Consider the following 23231-nt stretch of genomic DNA (forward strand, 5'->3'; position numbering starts at 1 on the left):
CGCTCATAGAACTTTCTCCTGATTCTTGATGTTCTGCGTGTCACTCTGACACATCTGAGTTATTTTCCCCTCATTTCTTTCCTGCTGGCACTCTGTGGGCACACGCATTGTGCTATTCGGTGATTTTCCTTAGTGCCGGGAAGTCATAGCTATTCAATCTTCACAGCTGTTAAGGCTTCGAATGTCTCTTCTCCTTTTCTGGAATTCCTGTATGATGCGTATTGGGATCTGTGGGGTTTTTTCTTCAACGCTCGACGTGATAACTTCAAAACCGAAACAAAACTTTCCATCTCCTTCTCTCTCAGTGTTGCCTTGTAGACAAGTTCTTCATCCTCATTATTTGTCTCATGAATTAGCTTTTATCATTGGCCATTCTGTTACTCAGCCTGCCTGTAGAGTAACTTGTTTCAAAAATGTGTTTCATGCACGAGATTCCCTAGTTGGTCCCCTTTCATTGCCGCTTGTTCTAGTTCGTAGCTGCCTCTTCTGTCTCATCTTTATGAGGATATTCAGTGTCTTTCACAGTCAGATTCTGGCTGCCCCGCGGAGTCCTGTTTCCTGGGTTGTTATTTCTTTTTTCACGATGTTGGTGCCCCTGCAATGTCTGCTGGTTCTTGATGGTGAGATCAGTCTGTTAGTCGGTATTTCTTGGTAGACTATCAGTTCTTCTCCAAATATTACTACTGTAATGATTTCCTTTCTTTTTAAAAGATAAGAAAAAACCCGAGAACTACCCAGAGATTCAGGGGCCCGTGTGTGCCAAGTGTGTCAACCGCCCTTTAGCAGCGGTTCATGGAGCTGTCACAGCTGTGCTGGGGTGGCAGTAACGTGCCAGCCCTGCATTCCACGTTTAAATGGGATGCCCCCTCCCCTTAAGGCCAGATTATCAGTTTGGGGGATTTCACTGTGGAATCTGTAATCTCAGGGGAGCGTCTTACCAAATGAAGGCACGTGTAGAGAATTTACGGAGAATGCAAGTTCACTTGAATGCTGGCCTGCTGTTTGCACAGCTGGGCAGGTGCACGTCAGCACCCACACCCACCCGTGGGAGGCAGATACATCAGGGAAGTAGATGAGGCCACGAGACAGTGACTGTGGTACAGAGCAGGGTCCTCATCACGGGAGAACGGAGATCCAGTGAGGGGCTGAGGAACAGCTTCCTGGACAGTCAGGTGAGCAGGTGAAACCCGCACAGGTGGGTTGATGGTCACGGCCGACTAGGCAGAGGCAGCAGTGTAACCGGACCCCTGGGCTCCAGGTGCAGGCCTGTGGGGAGGAGCTTAAAAATGGGACATTATTTATAACTACATTTGGCTGTTGGTGGTTTTGAATCTCCTTTGAGAAGGGAAGTATCATAACGGACTCTGTGTTTTAGGAAGATGGTTCTGGGGTGGATTGGAGTGGGGGGCGGCGGGGGGCACCGGGAGGGGCCTTGATGTCCCATCCGCACTCCGTCCTCTGCTCCCCCCGTGCACTGTGCTGCTCAGACAGGGTGTCTCCACGGTTGTTTGCGACCTGTCTCCTGCCCTGAGCCGCATGAGGGCGGGCTGGTGGTCCCGTCACCTCCAGAACTGCAGAGACGTGGCTGAGCGTGGAGCCCCCATGGGCATCGGGAGGGAGCGGCCGGTTGGGCTTCGCAGAGCTGGGCGATGCTTGCACTTATCCGATGAGGGAGACAGAAAAGCAGAGATGACCGTGGGGCTTGGAGCCTGGAGTCTGGGAGACTCGGTGTCTCAACGGCAGGAGCAGGAAAGTCCACAGAAGAGACTCACTTCTGGGGAAAACCACCAGGTCGACTTGGGACGTGCTAAGTGCGGGGTACCAGGGAGGCTCCACAAACAGCCCGTTTCCCTGTTTCGGTTCTGAACAAAACAGGAAATAAAGGAAAATGTGCCAAAACATGGTCAGGATCTGTGAGGAAGGCTGGGGGCGTGTGTAGCTTAGGCTGAGAGCAGGACGCACCTGGCCAGCGAACCTGAACCGGGTGATGTGCTCACCTGGTCACAGGTGTCCCCGTGTGGGAGGACCCTGCCCCTGAGCAGTAGTGTACCCTCTGGGGGGTGCTCACACTGAAGGGACAAGGGGACGCCGACTCGTGTGCCCAAGTTTATTCTTCCCGAGAGTACCGGCCAGACAAGGGAAGAGAGAGGCCAGCGCGGGTGGTAAGGGGCAGCAGAGCAGCCATGGTGGGTCCTGGGGAGCCCTGTGCACCAGAAGGCAGACTGGGGCCAGCCCAGGGGGATGGATGGAGAGAGGGACAGATGCATTCCCAGAGGGAGTGGGGAGGCAAGGCAGCAGAATCCTGAGAAGAGACTTGGGGAGGGAGACCTAGAGCCAAAGCTGGGAGCAGGTTGGGAGGAAGGGGTGAAACCCCCCGGGGGTGGGATGGGAAGAGGGAGGCCAAGGGGCCTGGCTGGCGGCACACAGACACTGGACCCTGGCGCTTAGAGCAAGGTCCTAAAGGCATGTGACTTTTTCCACAGGGGATGCTGGAGAGAAGGGGGACAAAGGCGCACCAGGACGGCCTGGAAGAGTCGGCCCCACGGGAGAGAAAGGTACCTGCTGCCCCTGGGCCCCAAGGGCACAGCTGGGGCACCGGCTCCTGGAGAGCTGTTGGTGGGGAGAAGGGGGGTGCGTTCGAGAGGAACCCGGCACCTGTGTAGGTCTCGGGACTGAAGCAGGGCACAGAGAGGGCTCTTTAAACAGTGCTCCCTGGCTCTGGCCTGCCCGGCACCGAGAAACAAAGTGCCTTCTGGGAGGTGTGCCTCATCGGGTGGTTACGTGTATGGAAACTCGGCGCTCGCTTGGCCTCACGTGCAAATTGGGGATCACTTGTGATCGTTACACGTATAAGTGCAATTATGAGGGTGTGCAAACAGTGATGGAGGCGTGTAAACAGTGATGGAAACAGTCATGTAGGTGTGCAAAGGAGAGAGAGCACAGATTTGGGTGGGGCATGGGGGGTTACACCGTGGCCTCCCAGTTTTGGCTAACGGACCCTAGTCACCTTGAATCTGTTTCCTCATTAGGAAAAAAAATAGTGTCGTTCAGCCTGCCTCCTGGGGTTGTGCTGGGGCTTACAGAAAATAGATCCTACCTAAAAAAGAAGCTACATGGTGCACGGTGATGTCAGTAAATGCCACCATTAGGATATACTTCCTTTTGCTGCTTTAAAGTTTGTGAAATCCGTAAAAGCTGTGTTTGGAAGTGCTTTGTCAACGCCTGCACACTATTCTATGAGAACACGTGCTGGGATTATCCAGCCGGTCCCCACCCCGCCTCATAGCATCGGAGTTAGGTGGTTCTTGTAACAACACAGATAAAGGTTGTTATGTTTTTAAGTCCATGCACTGTTTTTTCATTCTTAAATTTTTTTAAATGTTGGTTTTTTCTTTTTTGTTTAATTAATTAATTTATTTATTTTGGCCCCGCTGTGAGGCATATGGGATCTTAGTTCCCAGACCAGGGATCGAACCCGCACCCCCTGTATTGGGAGCACTGAATCTTAACCACTGGACCACCAGGGTCCCAGTTTTTTCGTGTTTTGAGGTGTGATTTACGTAGCGTCAGTGAGTTTGGCAGCTGCAAATGCCTGTGAAACCCGGGTCACAGTCTAGATCCCGAGCACTTGTGTCACCACCATCCCTCCATCAATCCCACGTGCTGATTTTTATTTCTTACTTTCCCTTTACTCATAACAAATTAATTAAAAAAATAAAAGAACTGTTGTCCTGGTTCAAAGTTCAAAACATACAGAAATTATTCACAGCCACTAGTCTCCTTCCCATCCCCACCAGCAGCCCTCGCCACTGACAACCACTGTTAGGTTTCTTTATCTTCACAGAGATATTTTGTAATGGCCGAGTGAACACTATTCCTTCCTGCTTCTGTACAAACAGTTGCAAAATGTATGTAATGTTCTGCATTTTCACTTAACCGTGTTCTTGGAGATCATTCGTTCTGCAGGAGGACGCACAGGTTGTGCTCGCTCTCGCCTGGAGACATTGTGTCCGCTCTTTGTCTAACTGGCCTCCTATCACTGCAGATTTACAGTTCCCTAGGGCCTTGCTGCAGTGAGTGAGTAATCTTGTAAATGTCATTTTTAATGTGGACGAGTACAGCCTGAAGATAAATTCCGGACAGAGAAATTGTTGATCAAAATGCACGTGCATTTGAAATGTTGGTGGATATGGCCTTCCAAAAGGATCGAATCCATTTACCCTCTGTTTATTGAAGCACAAGACGGCCGACCCCTTCACCCTCCCTGCCTCAGAAAGCTGCCAGTCTGGTAGCTGTGGAAGGCCACGTCAGCGGGGCTTTAACTTAGCCTCTCTTATCATAAATGAAGCCAGCTTATTTTTCAGGTGTTTAAAAGTCATTTGTATTTCTTTTCTTTTTTTTCCTTTTTGAGGATTGTCTTTTCCTGTCTTTTAAAAAACCTTCTTGGGTTCTTCTTTTTTTTTTTAATTTATTTTTCGGCTGCATTGGGTCTTCATTGCGGTGTGCGGGCTTCTCATTGCAGTGGCTTCTCTTGTTACGGAGCCTGGGCTCTAGGCGTGTGGGCTTCAGCAGTTGTGGCGCATGGGCTTAGTTGCTCCGCGGCATATGGGATCTTCCCAGACCAGGGATCGAACCCGTGTCCCCTGCATTGGCAGGTGGATTCTTAACCACTGCACCACCAGGGAAGTCCCCCTCTATTGTCTTGTGAGGACAATGTCACATTTCACAGTTAGGAAGTGAATATGCCTCTATTCTGGATGGTCACAAATTCATTTTCATGACGCCATTTCATTGATTTTTTTTTTTTTTTCCCTTTGGCCGAGCTGTGCAGCATGTGGAATCTTAGTTCCCTGACCAGGGATTGAACCCACGCCCCCTGCCATGGAAGCGCGGGGTTTTTGCATTGATGTTTTTTCAAAGTAACGATGTTTGAGCTCAACGCACGTGCAGCAGGCAATGCCTAATTTCATGCCAATGTGGACCCGTGGCTGCTCTCTCATCTCTGTCACTAGTGTCACCAACATGTAGCTCTCTCATCGCTCTGTCATCATCATCATTCTCTCTTATTCTCACTCTTGAAAAGGCAGGACAAGCACGCAGAAACTATAAATGCTGTTATTATAGCGTCCGAATCTTCTGATGAGGATGAACGTTGCTGGGAAGGCAACAGCCTAATTCACTGCGTTTTCCTGTCATTAACCACTAAGTTGAGTGCTGTTACGTGCTGAGATCTCGGGGAGGCCACCTGAGCCCCAGAGTCAGAGGGGGAGAACAGATATGTGGACCCTGGAGAATAAATTGAGGCAGAAAGCTGCGGGGCAGTGTGGAGGGGAATTTGGGCTGGATCGAGAATCTGTCTTGTTTCAAGTTTTTCTAACATGTAACAGTAAGGTGTGCTCATGATAGAAAATTTATATATATCTATAAAAGTGAGGAAAATCAGGCATAATAAAATCATCCAGAGATAACCACTTATTTTGGTATATTTCCTTTTTCGGGGTGACTTTTCTTGCTTTGTTGTAATTATATTGTGTATATAAGTTTGAACCTATTTCTTAAATTTAATGCCAAATTTTAGTGTAAGGATTTCTCATGTATGAAATCATTTTGATGAATGTCTCCTACCCATGGGTAACTTAAAACTCCACTGGGAGCGGTATGTTCGAGAGCAGAGTCCTGTGTGTGATTCGGGCAGGAGAGGGGAGCCTGGACCTGCCCTTTACAGTCCCATTGACCTGCCTGACAAGGAACCTGCCAGGCTAGGAGGCGATGGGGCAGTGATCAACGGGCTTGCCAGGGGTCTGGCTTCGCCACTGACAAAATGAGCAGGTTTGGTCTGGGGTCTTTGCTACTTTGTAGAGCACAGAGAACAAGTCAACCCAAGTGGGATATATTTGGATTATTGAATAGTGGGATAGTTACGTAGAAATCTAGGAAATATCCATTTTTGGATGACCTTTAAAAAGAGGACTGGCCGCGGCATGATAGAATATAAGAGAATAAAATAGGATACAAGAACAGACATGTGATCGACTAAGATATTTACAAAAAGGCGAAGAAAAAGGATGGAGAAGAAATCAATCAGAATACTAGTAGTAGTAGACATTTCTGGGTTATAGGATTATGGACCTTTAAATTCTCTTCTTTAAATTCTTCTTTACATTTTCTCCTGTCTCTATCGTTGGTGTTCCCAGCAACGTGCATGAACTATACTTTGGATGTTAACAGGTATTTTGAAAGGTTGCTGTGGCCGTGGCCCTGGCCTGTTGGCGATGTAGGCTCACCTGGAGGCCCAGGTGAGGGTTCGTGAGCTCTGGCGGTCTCCCACACACTGACGGCCATGCTCACGGGGTCAGCATGGCTGCACCTGGGCTCGTCGGAGCCCGGAAACTGAGAGCTGCGGCCAACCTCAGAAGCGCTAGCGCAGGTTCAGTGTGGCGAAGCTCGAGGCGGGCCGTGCTCGGAGACTCAGGTGTGCTGGGAGGCGACCTCAGCTCCAGGACGCCCCAAGGCTCCTCACTGGAACCGCTCTCCCGCCGGGATGCGGGATTCTCCCGGCCACCTTCCCATCCTCCTGCATCCTGCTTTCGTGGAGGCGTTCCCACCAGTGCCCTGCTCTTAGCGGATTGCAGCTACTGCCCGGGGGCCCTGTCCCCTACGGGGAGCAGTGACCACTGCAGGGCGGGGCGCTGGGGAGACTTGCCTGGTTTCTGCATCAGCTTGGTTTCTACGAAGAATGGCAGTGGGCTGGATCTGGGTACCTGTCCAGAGGCTTCCGAAAGGGGCTCCTAGGATGAGGGCTCCGGGGCGGGAAGGGCAGGGTGTGGGCGGGGCAGACCCGCTCAACGCCAACCGTGCTGCTTACCAGCTGTGCTGGCTTCACACCCTCGCTTCCAACCCGTGAAGGCAAAATAATAACGTAGTCGCTATCAGTCCCTATTGTTTATTAAAGGATGAAAGCTGGGAACTCGGGAGCAGCAAGCCTGGTGCACCGTGGGCCCTCGTGCAGCTGCCTTGTTCCCACTTCCGAGCTGTTCCAGCCCCACGCCCACCGGCACTGAACCCAAGGTGGTCCTCGCTCATCCCGGACAGCGGCCCCTTCAGAGTCGGCTGGGACCTTTCAAAAACGGTTATTTCCACTTGAGGCTGTGTTGATATTTCCCCAGGCACTACATTAAGCCAACTTAAATCCTCAGTTGTGTTTATGCAGTGCACTTACATCATTCACACTTGATTTTCATTGTTTAGAAATTATTTTCACTGGAATTACTTTTCCCCTGTGAATTTTCACGGACTCCTTGAACAGTTTTTTTTTTTTTTTAAGAATCAATTTTATTTATTTATTTATTTATTGGCTGCGTTGGGTCTTTGCTGCTGCGCGTGGACTTTTCTCTAGTTGTGACGAGCAGGGGCTACTCTTTGTTGTGGTGCACAGGATTCTCATTGTGGTGGCTTCTCTTGTTGTGGACCATGGGCTCTAGGCACGCGGGCTTCCATAGTTGCAGCACACTGGCTCAGTAGTTTTGGCTCGCGGGCTCTAGAGCGCAGGCTCAGTAGTTGTGGTGCATGGGCTTAGTTGCTCCGCGGCACGTGGGATCTTCCCGGACCAGGGCTCGAACCTGTGTCCCCTGCATTGGCAGGCAGATTCTTAACCACTGTGCCCCCAGGGAAGTCCTCCTTGAACAGTTTTAACGTTTTAGTTTTTTACCTACCTCACATCTTCCCAACTCTCACCTCTGCCATCCTGAGCTCTTCTGAGAGTGTCATTATTTGCACCTGGTTGAAAATTTCAGCTCTAAATTGTATAGACAGGACTCTCCCATCAATGTTTAGTTAATGACAATTTTCCTCTGTGTAGTTTTAGCCAGCGTCGGTTTTATTTGGTGATGGTTATTTCTACCAGTAACATTCTCTATGAAATTGTCAGAAGACTAAACACTCTTATTTACTTTCTTGCTAGTTTATGAAAAAGCGTGAGTAATTCCCTGTGGGTAGTCCAGAATTCCTCAGTGGTGTCCCATCTCCCTGGGTTTTTGCACATTTCCATTTCCCCCGCGGGACCCTTTCCTTCACTTACCACCTCGTTCCTGACTGGACTGTTCACGTGCCATCAAGGACCTGGCCCTTGGAAGGCTCTCAATCAATTGTTTGTAAAATATCTTGACATTCAATGTCTTGAAATATCTTTGAAATCTGCGGGTGACCTGTCTGTGGCTGAGGGCCTCAGGTGTGCGTGCACCTGCTCGCCCCAGGTTCTAGAGAAGTCTGCGGGCCGAGGCTTCAGAACACGCTGAGCTGGGTCCATTCCCTGCTGCCTACTGAGCAGACAGCCCTGCTCTGAGGACGCTTCCCAAACCGTGGGGACCAGCTGGGCCTGGAGGTAAAACGCAGCTTCAGCTTTGGTCTGGGGGGCGGCCTGAGATGGGGCGAGTCCGTTGGCCCGCGCTGGGGCTGCCGGTCGCCCGGGGCTGTGTGGGGTGGGATTGCAGGTTGATCGCGAGGATCTGGACGCCCTCCACCTGGCGCCCTTCTCACGTCAGCTTCCGCGAAATGCAAGCTGCGTGGACGTGGGGCTGCTGCAGGGCGGCTTCCTCTTCCGCTGATTTGCCTTGTGTTGGGGGTGGCCTCTGGTCACACACTGAGCAGCCCCCCTGTTGAGAACTCAAAACAGCTGTAGGAGAAAGCGCCAGAAAGCTGACGGCTGCCTTTTCTGGAATAACAAAGACAAGCCCAAGGGCCGGCAGAGCCTCCTGCTGTCGCTGTCCATTGTCCTTTATTGAAATGAGAGCTGTCCCCACACTGTCAGAGTGCGCGCTGTGGCACACAGCATGGAGCTGGCTCTGCCACACGACCTGCTAAAAGCGTGTCGTCCCAGCTGTCAAAGCTCCTAGCCCCCAGACACGCAGCTAAGAGGCCGCCGGGCCCCTGGGCGCAGAAGCTGGGGACCCACCTGGCCTGCGATGGGGGAGGGCGACCCTACGTCAGCGACGGGCTTTCTGGGCGCTGTAATGTGCACATTATCTCCGTTGAAAATCTCAGAGGCAGCTGGATGCCAAGTGCTCTTTCTGCCCTGTCTCCTTTTCAAAGGACGGTGTGAGATCTTCATTAAAATTAATAAGAATTAGCAGCCCACTGCGAGCTGCCCCCGTTCCTCGTGCACGTCCAGAGGACAAACATGTGCTGGCATACTTCTCATAAGCGGGATGGGATGGGAAGGGCTGGCACCGCAGTCACAGCTCCCTGTGGAGCCACCACCGCCAGCTCTGGAGACTTAAAGGGACCGGATCTGAGTGTGTCTGGTGCGTTTCCAGTCATCCCACACCACCAGGGTGGGGGGATTTGTTTGGTTTTTGCAAAAAGCTCCTTGTCATTTGGAGAGGCAAGAGGAGGCGGGATGAAGCCAGCAGGGCTCTTGTTCAGATCCAGTCTCCTCTAGGCTGGCAACCACACTGCTTTTCTGCTGCTTTCCAAGGAGTGTCTGTGAGTTAAGGCAAGTCAGCATCTCAGACGACCTTGGGTTGCCCTCAAGTGGAGAGTGTGTGGACATCTCGGGGAACTCAATGGTTCTTGCTTTTTCTTCTTCTCCAACACACCCCAAAGAGAGAATATTCCTATGAGGAACGGCAGCCCACACCCTTGACCTTGTGTGCAGGGTCACGGTGCAGGGGCCTGCTGTAGGCTACTGCTTCCAGCTTTCAGCTCGAGTGCTGTGAGGATGAAAGGCTTGCTTGGTGTGTGTTTGTATGTTTGAACATGCTGTTTGTGTGTATGTGTGCATGTATTGTGAATGTAGATATGTGTGCATGTGTACATGTATGTATACACACACGCACGTGTATGTATATATGTATATGCATGTGCATATTTGGAATGCATGTGTGCGCACGTATGGGCGCACATATGTATCTGTGTGCATATGCGTATGTATGTGTATATGCATGTGAATGTATGTGTATATGCATGTGAATGTGTATATGTATGTGAACGCATGCATGTGCGCATGTATGTGTGTATATGTGCATGTGTATATGCATGCATGTGAATGTGTGTATGCGCATTGTGTATATGCGCGCACATGTGCGAATGCATGTGCATGTGTGCATATGAATGCGTGTATATGCACACATGTATTGCGCATATACGTGCATGTCTGTATGTGCGTGTGTATGTGTGTGTGTACATGTGTGTGTGTGCATGCGTTGCCCAGCAGGCACCCACAGGTGGTGGCTATTGTTACTCTGACACCCCTCTTGGGGCGGGACTGATGGCTGGGAGCTGTGCACGGCAGGGCGCTGGTCGTGCTGGCTGGGGTGACCGTCCGCATCAGGCCCAGCTGCCCCCAGCGCCTAGCCTTCTGCACAGAGGCCCTCTTGTGAGGTCATCAGGGGGTGTCGCGAACCAGGTCTCCTCTGGTCCGAGGGCCTGGGCCGTGGGCCCCGAGGATGCAGGGCTGAGCAGGGACAGGTGAGGCCTGGCCCCTGAGCGGCTCCTCACAGGTGAGCCGGCACCACGGGAGGCTGGGTGTCGGCTCTGCTCTCTCTGGTTTCCTAGTTCCCACCTTCTGGGCCCCTGGGGAGGGTTGTTTGTCTCCCACGAGCCTGCAGCATGCCCTCAGGCCCAGTCCCTGGAAGTGCAGCCTTGGCTTGTGGCTGGGTCTGTGGGGACCAGGCCGGTGCCCCACAGCTGAGGTGAGGCCTCGGGGCCCTGGATGTGGCCAGGAGACCTGGGCTGATGTCCTATGCTCAGTGGCCTGAGGGTAATGCCACCTTGCAGGTGAGGAGGCCGAGGCTCTGAGGGCTGTGACCCGCCCCAGGCTGCACGGGTTGGGGGCCGGGACCCGGGCCTGGTCTGCCCGATTGCAGGCTGTGCCCTGGATCACTGGACACCAGTCCACTAGCGGCATGACTGGTGGTGGGTGGCGCCACCCGTCTGATTCCACTTTCGCTTCCGGGGCAGAGGGAAAGCGTACCAGTCAGCTGCGGCTGCTGTAACAAACACGGCAGATGTTTATTCTCTCAGCCCTGGAGGCTGGAAGTCAGAGACCGTGGTGTCTGCAGGGCTGGCTTCCCTGAGGCCTCTCTCCGTGGGGCGCAGATGGCCGCCTTCTCCCTGTGTCCTCACGAGGCCTTTCCTCTGTGTGTGGCTCGCTGGGTGTGTCTTCTTCTTCCAGGGACACCAGTCCTATCGGATTAGGCCCTCACCTTTCTGACCCCATTTAACCTTAATCACCTCTTGAAAGGCCATCTCCAAATATGGTCACATTGGGGGTTAGGGCTTCAACATATGAATTTTGGAGGACACACAATTCTGCCCATGCCAGGTGCCAATTAACACTGTGAGGTTGAGATCCATCAGTGCATGTGGACAGGCTTTCCTGGCACACAGTGTACCTGGAAGTATTCTAATTTATCTCTGAAAGTTGGAGAAACGAGCAGAACTGCCCCAGACTGCAAGCACCTCTATTGCTAGCTCCAGTTTGCTCCTGGCAGCAGCAAGCAGTGGGTTACCATGGAATCTCAACCAGCCTCCAAAGAGGGCTGCCCGCGGGGTCTGGTCCAGCCCTGCTCCAGCTTTGGGGCCCCTGGAATCACCCAGGGATGTGTTAAAATGCAGATTTTGGTGCTTGAGCTGGTGGGGCCTGAGGCTCTGCTTGTGCGGATCCAGGGGGGTCATGGGGGACATGGGTCGCTCCTGAGGAAGCAGCGTCCCAGCTCGGAGCTTCTGCCTCCAAATGACAGTTATAGTGGCCAACACTTAGGCCCACCTGCTGCGTGCCAGATGCCGTACCCGACGGTGCTCGCCTTTCCCTCAGCCCCGTGAGATGGCTCTAGTATGGCTGTTATTAGCCCCATTATGTAGGTCAGAAACGCACAGAGATGGCACAGCTGAGTGATGGGGAGAATCAGCTGGGCCGCAGGGCCCGAGCTCCAAGCCTTGTGCACACGGCGCTGCGGGCCTGGAGTCTCACACACAAGAGGAGCTGTTATTACAGGACACCACTCTGCAGAGAGAAAACTGAGGCGCAGGGAGACTCAGCCTCGAAGGTAGAGCACAGACCTGGGGCTGCCTGACCCCCAGCCTTGGCCTGCACGGGCGACCTCCTGCAGCTCCAGCCTTCTCACGTCACCGCAAACCGCAGGGGTCTCCAAGCCCGGTTCAGGAAGCAGCGGCATCCGCAACATTTGGGAGCTCGATGGGGATGCCCCACCCGGACCTGTGGAATGCCCCCGGGGCGGGCCCGGCCGTCAGCGGTGACGAGCCCCCGGGGGACTCCCACCCTGAGGTTTGCAGACCTGCAGCGCCTTCATTCCCCGCCTTGGGCTTGGGCTCGCCGCCTGCCCCCATCCCCCTGCCCCGTGAGCTGCTGGCATCCGATTGATTTTCTATACGTGTGCCTGGTTTCTCAGAGCCCCCTACGGCAGGGGCCGGGTCCCACACCCCTCCAAGGGCGGGAGCTGGGCTCAGTACCTGCTGGGGGCAGGTGCCACGTGTCAGCGGCAAGCTTGAATTAGTGGTGAAGTTCGGCTGTGCAGTTGAGAGACGGGCTGAAAGCCGAGGGCTCTCCAGTCACCCTCAGGTTGGCTCATTTACCACAGCAGGATGTGCGCTAGACCCTGACGGCATCCTTCAGCAGGTGCCGTGGATCATGAGTTAATCGTCTGCTAAGCCCAGAGGTTTCGTGCAGGGTCGGGGGGGAGGGGGCAGCGCTTTCGCCATTGTTCTTGATCGCAGGTGTTTCCCCCTCCAGTGTGCTCGTCCAAGCCTCCTTACCCTCTCCCTGTCTGCTTGGGGCAGCAGGAGCCGTCTGGGCGGGAGCAGAGGGGTGGGCAGGTGTTGTTTTGAGTTCCCCTCTGCAGGGAGGGGTCTCGGGAAGAAGTGACCCCAAGGTTGGCAGGAGGCCCACACTCTGTCCTCACCTTTTCTAGGTGGAATCTTAGCAAACAGCAGACTCTTCAGGGGATGAGTTTGCACTCACACCCAGTCTGCCCCAATCTGCCCATTAAAACGTGGACCAGACTCCTCTGCGGTGTCGGGTCTTCTGAACGAGGAGGCGTGTTCCCCAGGCAGGAAGCCGCTCTCCAGACTCTGGCGACCCTGCCCCTCTCCAGTGGGAGTTCAGTGGGATGCACGTGCTGGGGACCGTCCACCCGACTCATGACTGTAGGTGCATTACTGTAGGTGCCTTCCTGCCTGAAGATATGGTTGGGTTGGGGTCTCCGAGACCTCCTCCTGCCCTGGGCACTCTCTTCGTGGGACTGCCCGATGGAGCCCGAGCTTAATCCAGTCTATCAGGCCTGCGTGTCCCCGTAAGGACGCCACGGCAAGTGTCCCAGCAGACCCTGCTGAGACAGCGTGAAAACGAGCCAAACCACCCCATGATCTGGCGAGACGTGAAAGTAAAAAGCATGAGCGCGGAGGTCATCTCGACACTTATCCTGCTCAACCCAGCTTCCCCAGGGCTCACGTTGACCCCAGGACCTCAGGAGGGGCACAACGGAGAGTTATAGGGAAGGGAACGTTGGCCTTTTGAAGAAAAGGTGTCCGGAAGGAGGGTGGCGGCCGAGGCCCTGGAACAACGGCAGTAGCTGAGTGCGCACTCCACAGGGGCTTTGCTCTGGAACACTTTGCAGGAGGCTGAGCAGGGTGTCAGTGGTCATCTTTGAGCTCAGACCACACTAATGGACTAGAGGGTCCAGACAAGGGACCAGGGTGTCCAGACAAGTGGCTCGGGGGCCATAGCCAAACACCACAGACACAGGGGCTTAACCCCCTGACCCTGATCGCGCACGGGTCTGGAGGCAGGGGTCCCGGAGCAGGCTGTCTGCATGGTTGGGGTCTGGGGAGGATCCGCTTCCTGGCCTGCAGACGGCCGACTTCTGGCCGTGTCCACAGATGGTGGAGAGAGAGGATTCCAGGCTGTTCATCCTCTCATCAGGGGACGCATCCCACCCCGTGACCTCCTCTGACCCTGACCCCCTCCAGATGCATCACATGGGGGTCAGGCTTCAGCATATGAATCTGGGGGGCACTTCAGTCCCCAGCAGGAGGGGACAGTGGTCAGGCCTGCTTGGGGGCTGGTGCTCCTGTATGGGAGCACAGACAGGGTGGGGAAGCTGAGGGGAAGATTTCAGGGAGAAAACAGTTTAGACGTTGAAGGACTGTCTGTGGACGGCGGATTAGACTAGCCGTGCATCTCTCTGGCTGCAAAACCAGGACTGCTGGGTGGAAGGAGCAGGTGGCGCCTTTCGAGCTCCTGCAAGTCAACAAAGGAACACTTTTCTGTGGCTGGAGCTGCCTTAGGACGGCTGTGCTGGGGGGTTCGCTTAGAGCCCCAGGGGCGTGGCTGTCGAGGCCGCTGTGGCCCTGTCTGGCCCAAGAGCTGAGTAGCTTGTTCCTCTTCCAGCAATAAAGTGAAGCCCTCACCATATCCTCAGAGTGAATATTTACTAAGTCTCTGCCTCCCAGACATTTCTCAGTCGGAATTTCTCCCTACCCTCCTGACACCACTCCCCTGGGCCGCCTCCTGCGGTGCCTGCCTCGTCCCTGTCCGGGCCTCGTCCACGTGTGACCAGAGGCATGGTGACGTGGTCCTGGCTGGTGGCTCTCTTCTCCCCAGCTCCCGGATGCCTCCTCGGAGCCCTGGGCATCTCCTGTTACAATACTAGTTGTGTGAGTTACCACTGGCCGCTTATCTCCCCGACCCCCCCGCAGACCCGGGGCCCTGTCACTCCTGTGTCCCCAGCATCACACACCGTACACGGTGTCTGGGGCAGGAGTCACCTCGTGGCGGGACCAGGTACTTGACCCGGGCAAGCGCTGAACCCCCGTGAACCCCATCTGCGCGATGAATCCCTCCTGTAACCAAATAAGAGAACGTGTGCGCATGCTCTGTGCCAGACACTCCACCCTTGTGCGAACGTGAGCCGGCTTTGGTGGGGTGTCTGCATCTCTGCTGTGGTTCACCCCTCAGCCTGTGTTCTGCCCTCTGACCTCGACCTGGCCTGAGCTGTGGGGACATCACAGAACTAGGACTTGCTTGCTGGCCGGAAGCGCTCAGTCTAAGGCGCTCGGTTGAGTTGAGGACATGGGGATGTACCGTGTGGCCTCCTCTGTTCCGTAGTGTGTGTGACTTTAGGGGTGTGTGTCTTCCTTCGGGAAATACATCAGCAGGTGACATGTAGAGCCTTCTGGGGTCAGTCGGATACACGACCTTGGAGAGGTTAAACAAGAGTCGTAACGTGTTCGGTCTCCTCGTGTGTGTGTGTGTGTGCATGCGTGTTCACGTGGGCTGATACACAGGAGGTGTACTGCATTACCTGTGCCTCGACCAACTGTGATCTCATTGTTTTCCACAGGAGACGTGGGTGACAAAGGACAGAAAGGCGGCGTGGGGCGCCATGGAAAAATCGGTCCCATTGGTTCTAAAGGTACTTCCGACACCTCTGCTCACGTTCCCTCGCAGGCTCACCTCCCGGGCGCTTAGAGAGTAGCTGGTGGTCGTGTTTATTTTGTGCGCTTTATACACGATAAGCTGTGTTCCAGCGTTTGCGTTTTGGGATCGATCAGACTTGACTGGGTGCCACGAGGTGGGGAGAGCTCCCTGCCCCTCAGGGTTCACATGCTGCCTGGGGGAGAATCAGGAGCCCCATTTAGGCAGCAGAAGGACCGCGTTTCCGACACACTGTCCGTCCACCTGCAGCTCGGGTGACTCAGACTCTCTGAGACTGGGGGGTGGCTCCCCATAAGCACGGGGGGCAGGAGGGTGACAGCAGCCTGGGAGCAGCGCCAGTGCCCACGCGACCCCGTTTGACCTGCACAACCCTGGAGGGTGGGCAGCTCGGGAGACTGTCCCCAGGGCAGTTAAGGGGTCGCTCAGCATCGCCCGGCTCTTCTGCGCCCCCCGCCCCCCATTCCGCACTCAGTCAGCAAATGCTTTCTGAGCCCCTGGCTTGTCCTGCGCCCGTGCTAGACCCCAGAGGGCTCGGGGTGGAGGAGGCGAGGCCCCCCAGCCCCGTGAAGGGCTCCCCCAGGTCCTGTCATGGGTGCTGGCAGCAGGAGACAGAGGCTGGGGGGCTTGGGGCTGGGAGGGAGTTTGGCTGTGGTCTCCTCTGCCCAGCGCGGTGCCCGCAGTCCTGTGCTCCATCACCCTGCCTGGGGCTTTGAGCTGTGATGGGTCCAGGTGGTCAGTTCCGATCGAATGGCACCGGCCCAGCCTGTCCCTGGTGGGAAGGGTCCCTCAGCCAGGACCGAGCTCGGCGAGCTGCGTCTCTCCTCCCGGCAAATCCGTGGGCAACACCCGCCCCGTGGATTCATTACGGAGCACACAGATCGATATGCGTGATACAGAGAGGGATGCGGAAGCTTTGAAGAAGCTTAAAAAAATTGTGGTAAAATATTTGTAACATAAAATTTGTCACTTTAACTATTTTCAGTGTAATTCAGGGACACTAAGCACGACTGCAATGTTGTAGGACCACCACCGCTATACGTTTCCAAAACGTTTTCATTCCCCCAGAGAGAGACTCTGTCCTCATGAGGTAATAACGCCCCACCCCTGCAGCCCCTAGCAGCCTCTGATCTGCTTTCTGTCTCTATGAACGTGCCTGTGTAGATATTCCATATAAATGGAATCGCACAGTACTTGTCCTCTTGTGTCTTATTTCACTGGGTATAATGTTCCCAGGGTTCATCTGTGTTGCAGCAGGTGTCAGAATTTCTGTCCTTTATATAAGGCTGGATAATATTCTGTTGCATGGGTGGACCACGTTTTATTTATCCCTTCGTCTGCTGACGGCCACTGGGGTTGTTTCCACCTTTTAGCTGCTGTGAAGAGCGCAGTGGATACTGGCTACAAGTAGGGATGTGTGTGCTTTTAACATACAGCATACGCTCTGGGTAAATGTCAGAGTCTCACCAGGGGACAGCTTGCCAAGAAGGCCCTTACTGGGCTTAGCTTACCTGATCTGCTCCATCTCTGAGACTCTGCCGTCCTGGGTCCTTGTCGAGCTGATCCTTGAGTCATTTCCAAGCTCCTGGTGTTGATAAAAGAAAAAAAAAAGGAATCACTTGGACGGAGACTGCCGAGCTCTCTCCATCCCCATCAAACGGAACATGACTCTCCAAGGATGTAGAAGTCGCTGCCCCTTCACTGTCCCAGGTCAGCCGAGAAGCTTAAGTTCTCTCAGGGGGAAGAAAGGTAGTGCTTTAGGAATATCCTGTGATTTAAAAATAAATAGCCATTGTCTAATTTCTAGAAAGCTTTGTTGCCATGATTTCCTCCTATCCCTTTGTTTCGTAAGTTGGAAGAAACGGAGGGGCAGAGTGGCTGAGTCGTCTGTCCTGTCCACAGAAGGCTGGCGCCCAGGTGTCCTGGTGGCTGTGCCCCTGGGACACCTTGCTGCCTCTCAGAGAGGGACAGGGAGGACCGCTCTCATCTTGACTCTGTTTGGATGAGGGAACCTCTGCGGTCCATCCGTCTCTGACGTTACCTGTTCTACCTGAATTTTCTTGCTGTGATGTGGGACGTGGAGAGAACTGGCACTGGGTGTTACGGATTTCCAAGGTAATGGCGTGTTCTAGGAAACATGCTGGGTGTTCCAGAATTGACTTAAAGAACGCTCATCTGATAGTCTCTGAAGCCCCGTGATATGTGGATGTCCCACGTCACATAAACAGAGCCTGAAGAATCAGTCATCCTCAGACCATTCCTCCCTCCAGTTCACCGCAGAAGGAGGGTCTGGGAGGAACCGCAGGGCACTGCACATGGAAGAAAGAACATTGCTACCTGGACATTTGAACTCCGGGGACACGTCCCACCCCTGCTTTGTGACATTGGCCTTGCTTCTCTTTTCCAGGTGAGAAAGGAGATTCTGGTGACATAGGACCCCCTGGCCCTAATGGAGAACCAGGTATGGCATAAGGGGTCCAAGGATTTTTTAGAAATGTATTAAAATTGCACTTTTAGAAAGTATAAATCATGACATAAAACTTAATAGGCTGGAAAAAGCGCGTGTAACTGACACGCCTTCCTCGTGCATCACACCCTCCTGTGGACTATTTCAGTATTTGCTTTCCTGCTACCTGAATGTTTTCGTTCCCGTTCAGGGCTGTGGTCTGCACGCCAGCTGTGTATTATCACCTCATCGATCCAGCTTAGATACGCGCGCCCTAAAGCGCACTTTCCTCCTTTCCTACTGTTCTCTGGGAGCATCAGGACCCCCTCCTGACCACCAGCTTCTCTGAGAAGCGCGCCCGTACTTTCCGGTTCATCTTCCTCATTCTGGGTGTCCTTGCAGCCGACTCCCCACGACCCTCCTGTCACCGCGGACCCCGGCCCAGCTCAGTGGACTTAACCGACTTCCCTTAACTTCTCCCTGGTGCCAGGAGACCGGGCCGCGGGCAGCCCCCGTCCTCTCTGCCTGCCGCCCTGTGGCCCCTGCTTCTTCCTCTCTTCTCAGAGGAGCTCTGCCCGCTACCCTTTCTTCTTTCTCCATGTGACACAGCCTGCTGCCCCCTCCAACCCCACCGCTGTTCCCTGGACTTCGGCTGCACCCGCACCCCTGCCCAGCACGCACCTCCACCCCGATGTCACTCAGCCCCTGTCCCTGCCAGGTTCAGGCCGTCTATGCGCAGTGTCCCCCAACCCCTGCCGGACTGTTCCCACCACCATCACTCAGGCTCTTGTGGCCTCTCAGCCCCATTACTGAAACGCCATCCTAACAGGTGTGCACCCTCTGGTCCTCGTCCCCCACACGTGTGACCACAGGAGACACTGCACAGATACTAGATTGAGGGGGAGGATACAGTGTCTGCGTCCCTTGGGTAGGCCCTTCCTGCCAGCTGAGGGTACCTGTCAGCTTGATACTGGTCCCATCTCTCCAGAAAACATCAGTGCCTCAAACCTCAGCAAACTCAAAGACAACGTGTGTCTCAGAAAAAGTTCCATTAAAGAAAAAAACCCCAATCACACCAGCATCATTCCAGGTGCCCATGTGTTGGGGAGTGTTTGGGTTCTAAGTGGTAGAGGGGGGCTGAGAGTTCGGAAGACCGGGCCAAACACCAAAGAGTGTGTTCAGACTGGAAAGGCAGGCTGAGAGCTTCGCACGATGAAATTTCTGAGGAAAAGGTGAGAAGTCCTGCCCCTGTGCTCACAGAGTCAGAGCAGAGGGTGGGCGGGAGCCGGCGGCCCCTCCTGGTCTGGTGGAGAAGCTGAAGCCAGCAGTGCCACCATGGGCGACGGGCCCCCCAAGCGCTGTGCCGGCCGAGTGACATTCTGAGAAGGTTCCCTTACCACGTGGAGCTCTTCACAGCTGGAAGGTTAGGGTCCTCCTGAGAGGGCCAGGAGGAAACACCTGAGCTGAGGCAGGGTTGGCCATGCTGGGATGACTGAACATCACCCCACGGTTCCAGCTCCACCACTTTGCTCAAACGTCCTGTCGTCTCTCCTGCCGCGCTGTCACTGCTCGCAGTCTTCCCGAGGTGACTGTCCTAACCCCCTGCTCTCGCCCGCCCGTCTCGCCGCCAAACATCCACTGACCTCCTCCTAAGCGACCAGAGAGAGATTGTGAAACGTGCATCCGACCTTGGTGCCCCTGTGGAAACCCTTCCACTGCTCCCTGCCTTTAGGGTCAAGTCTGAAGTCTCCATTGCAGCCTCAAAGGCTTTCGTGTTTTGAATCGCCTAGCATGCTGGGGAGGGGGTACCCCCCCCCCGAGCCCGCCCCTGGGTCAGTCCCATCACACGCCGGGCGCGGTCTCCGCAGGCATCCCGTGTGAGTGCGGCCAGCTGAGGAAGGCCGTCGGGGAGACAGACAACCAGGTCGCGCAGATCACAGCGGAGCTGAAGTTCATCAAACACGGTACGTGCTTCTCGGGGCTTCCCTGCTCCCGTGTCCCCCCGACCCCTGCCCGGAGGCAGAGCGGCCCTGGGTCTGCTCCCTGTGCGCGCGTGCTGGGTTGGCGCCCCGGGTTTGCTGGGGACCCGCGAGCGCTCGCCCTCCAGCCCTGTCCCCGCAGCCGTCGCCGGCGTGCGCGAGACGGAGCAGAAGATCTACCTGCTGGTGAAGGAGGAGAAGCGGTACGTGGATGCACAGCTGGCCTGCCAGGGCCGGGGCGGCACGCTGGGCATGCCCAAGGATGAGGCCGCCAACGGGCTGCTGGCCGCCTACATCGCGCAGGCCGGCCTGGCCCGCGTCTTCATCGGCATCAACGACCTGGAGCGGGAGGGCACCTTTGTCTACGCGGACCGCTCGCCCATGCAGACCTTCAGCCAGTGGCGCAGCGGGGAGCCCAACAACGCCTATGACGACGAGGATTGCGTGGAGCTGGTGGCTTCCGGGGGCTGGAACGACGTGGCCTGCCACCTCACCATGCACTTCCTCTGCGAGTTCGACAAGGAGCACGTGTAGTGGGGGCCCTGCTGCTCCAGCATCGGCGGCCCCTCCGCCACCGGCTGGCTGCCGGCTGCCACCACGGGTGGGAGGCTCTGCCTGCCACGTGGTCCCCAAGCAGGAGTGCGGGGTCCCCGGTAAAGGCTCCTTTTCTGAATCTTAGAGAATGGTGCATGCTTGGGCGAAAAAGAAGAAAAAAAAAAAAAAAACGTGTTTCTGGGTATTATGTCTGAAGAACTAGAGTTTTATTATTTGTAGTGTAGACAAAATGTTCGTTATGTAATTATTACTCAGAATCGCTCTTGGCTTTGTGCAAAGTATGAAACGAGATCTTTAAATGTTATAACAGTTAAGTACAAACAATGGTAGGGGGGTCTTAAACGACTACCTTCCTTTTAATTTCTATATGGAAAAGAATCCTCTTAGCTTAGATCAATGCTTCTGTAAAAGTAGAAACAATTTTGCTTTGCTGCGGATTTCAGGAAAAAGAAAAGTAAACGCTCCGAATTTGACAACTGAATGTTGTTCTCTCAGTGTCTTCTCGAGCGGTATTCGTTATCTATTCCTGTATCGCGGTCACCCCCAAACAGCGACTCACGACAAAGCATCAATGTCCCCGCAGGTCCTGTGGGGCGGGACTTCACCCAGAGCTCGGCTGGGGGGGGGGGGCTCTGTTTCACCAGCCACACTTGACCGTGAGGTTGCTGGTGGCATTCAGTGCCACACGGGTGGCTGGATGGAGGCCTGGGTTCCTTGCCGGGCCCCTCTGCCCTGGGCATCTCCCCAAGGACCGCTGGCCACCTCAGAGCAGTGCGAGCGTGCGCCCATCCTGGGAAGCGACCCCCCCCATCACTGTCTGCGTTCTGGTCTCAGAAGCCTGTCCCCAGGTCCAGCCTGAACTTGGGGAGGGGACTCCTGGAGACGGGACCGCTGGGGGCCATCCCAGAAACTGCCTGCCCGTCACCCACGGTTCTTCCTTTTGTACATCAGAATCCCCAGTAAAACATAATAAACATCTTCATTTTTCAAAGAAAACAGGCAGACACGCACCCACAAAGGAAAACAGCTGGGGCTGGGAGCCAGAAGGGGGCTCCGGGGACACCGCTCTCCAGGGCCTCTTGTGTGTCTGCGTGTCTTGGGAGCGAGGCCCCGGCTGCCCGACGTTCTGGACCGCGCCTGCAGGGTGTTTGTGTAGCGACTGTTTTGGAGGAAGGGGAGCGTCTGCCTAGAGCTGCTGGCGCGGTGAGGGCCCAGCGCAGTAAAGGTGCCGCTGGCTTCTTCCCCAGGGGCTGGTCCTCTTTGTGCCCTGCAGACTGGAGCTCAGGCCCCGGTGCTATTGCTGTAGGTGCCACAGGGGCCAAGGCAGCGGCTCTGCTCCGGGTATCTGCGGGACCCCCGCTGCACCCACGGGCCTGTGGGGCAGCCAGGCACCCCTGCTCACAGCCCAGGGCCCATGACCTTGAGCTGGCCCAGGTGCCTGTCCTGTGAGGGGGCCTGTGCAAGGGAACTGACCAGGTGGTGACTGCGGTTGGGCAGGGCGTCCTGAAGCCGGAGCTTCCCCAGCATCACCACGACGGCCTCGGCCCATGCGACTGCCCTCGGTCACCTGGACAGAGCTGCCCTGGCTCTAGGGTGGGTCAGGTGTGCCCCACCCCTCCGGGCTCTTCACCGGGGTCAAGGGCAGCCCAGGGCAAGCCGGCGCCTCCCTGGGTCTGGATTCGTCCCTGGTAGGGGAGGAGTTGGGATGGGGCCACTTTTGTGCTCTCGTGTCGCCTCGGCTCTCAGGTGAAACCAGAGGGAGCCGATCCACGTCCCCTCCTGTCGCCGCCTCCGATGAGCCCGCCTCCGAGGCTCTGTGCCAGCACGAAGCGCAGGAAAGCACGCCGGCCTTTGTCTGTGCCCGGGTCACACACCTCTACAGGGCTGTGACGGTTTCAAAGACAATTTGATAGGACAGGCGCAGCCGGCAGGAGGCCAGAAGCACAGCCGCTAATTGAATCCCCCAGCTCGGCAGGAAGGGCCCGAGGGGTGGGCCGCGGCCCCTGATTTGCAGCGCAGGAGGGAGGCGGTCTGGTTGAGGAGAGAACCGGGATTTATTAGGTGCTGCATCGAGGCGTGACCGGAAAGCTGGTGCGCGGGCAGCTCTCTGAGCCCCGGGTGCAGCGTGGGCGGAGAGGATGGGCGGTGGCGGCGTACCCGCGCGTCCACACTGTCACCCAGCGGCCGCGGGGGGACGTGCACCCGCGAGACGATGCTGCAGGGGTCCCGGGCCCCCTAGGCTGCCCGCCACACTGAGGCTCTGGGGGTTTGTGTGTGTGTGTGTGTGTGTGTGTGTGTGTGTGTGTGTGTGTGTGTGTGTGTGTGTGTGTGTGTGTGTGTGTGTGCATGCGCGCGTGTGTGTATGTGTTGTGTGAGAGACAGAGGTATTGAGAGAGTGGGGATCAGTCAGAAACGGAGAAGGGAGACAGATGCAGAAGAACAAAGGGACAAAGGGCAGCAGGGAGGGGAGGAGGGCCCCCCCAGACCCAGCAGTGCCAGACCCTTCAGGGAACACTCAGCCGTGCTCCGTGTGGCTTCTCATCGAGGCCTGAGTGTGACCCCAGGTGGCGGCAGCCATGGAGACCTGACAAACAGAGGAGTCGGGAAAAGCATTGGTCTTCTGACCGTAGGGGTCACGGCGAGCTCTAGCATGGGCTTCCACTCCTCGCCCTGGGCCCGGTGCCCCTGCAGCACGGGGGACGAGCGGGGTTTCGGGGGGCTGCAGCGAGAATGGCAAGAGGGTGTCTCCTCTCTGGCGGGGACCCGCGGCTCAACGCCTTCTTGTCCCCGGGGCAGCCTCTGT

General features: G+C 55.5%; 1 protein-coding gene across 1 annotated transcript in view; it reads left to right on the forward strand.

Annotated features, from left to right (window-relative positions):
* COLEC11 (collectin subfamily member 11) overlaps nucleotides 1–20888 on the forward strand; it is a 29196-nt gene extending 8308 nt beyond the window's left edge. Inside the window, exons 3-7 of the mRNA XM_082672484.1 lie at nucleotides 2484–2555; nucleotides 15357–15428; nucleotides 17856–17909; nucleotides 19763–19858; nucleotides 20016–20888. Of these exons, the coding sequence (XP_082528610.1) occupies nucleotides 2484–2555; nucleotides 15357–15428; nucleotides 17856–17909; nucleotides 19763–19858; nucleotides 20016–20407 (686 nt within the window). The 3' untranslated portion in view covers nucleotides 20408–20888. The remainder of the gene's footprint in view (nucleotides 1–2483; nucleotides 2556–15356; nucleotides 15429–17855; nucleotides 17910–19762; nucleotides 19859–20015) is intronic.
* Nucleotides 20889–23231: the final 2343 nt, after the last annotated feature.

Source organism: Grampus griseus (assembly GCF_964374135.1).
Source record: "Grampus griseus genome assembly, chromosome: 15".
Lineage (NCBI taxonomy): Eukaryota > Metazoa > Chordata > Mammalia > Artiodactyla > Delphinidae > Grampus > Grampus griseus.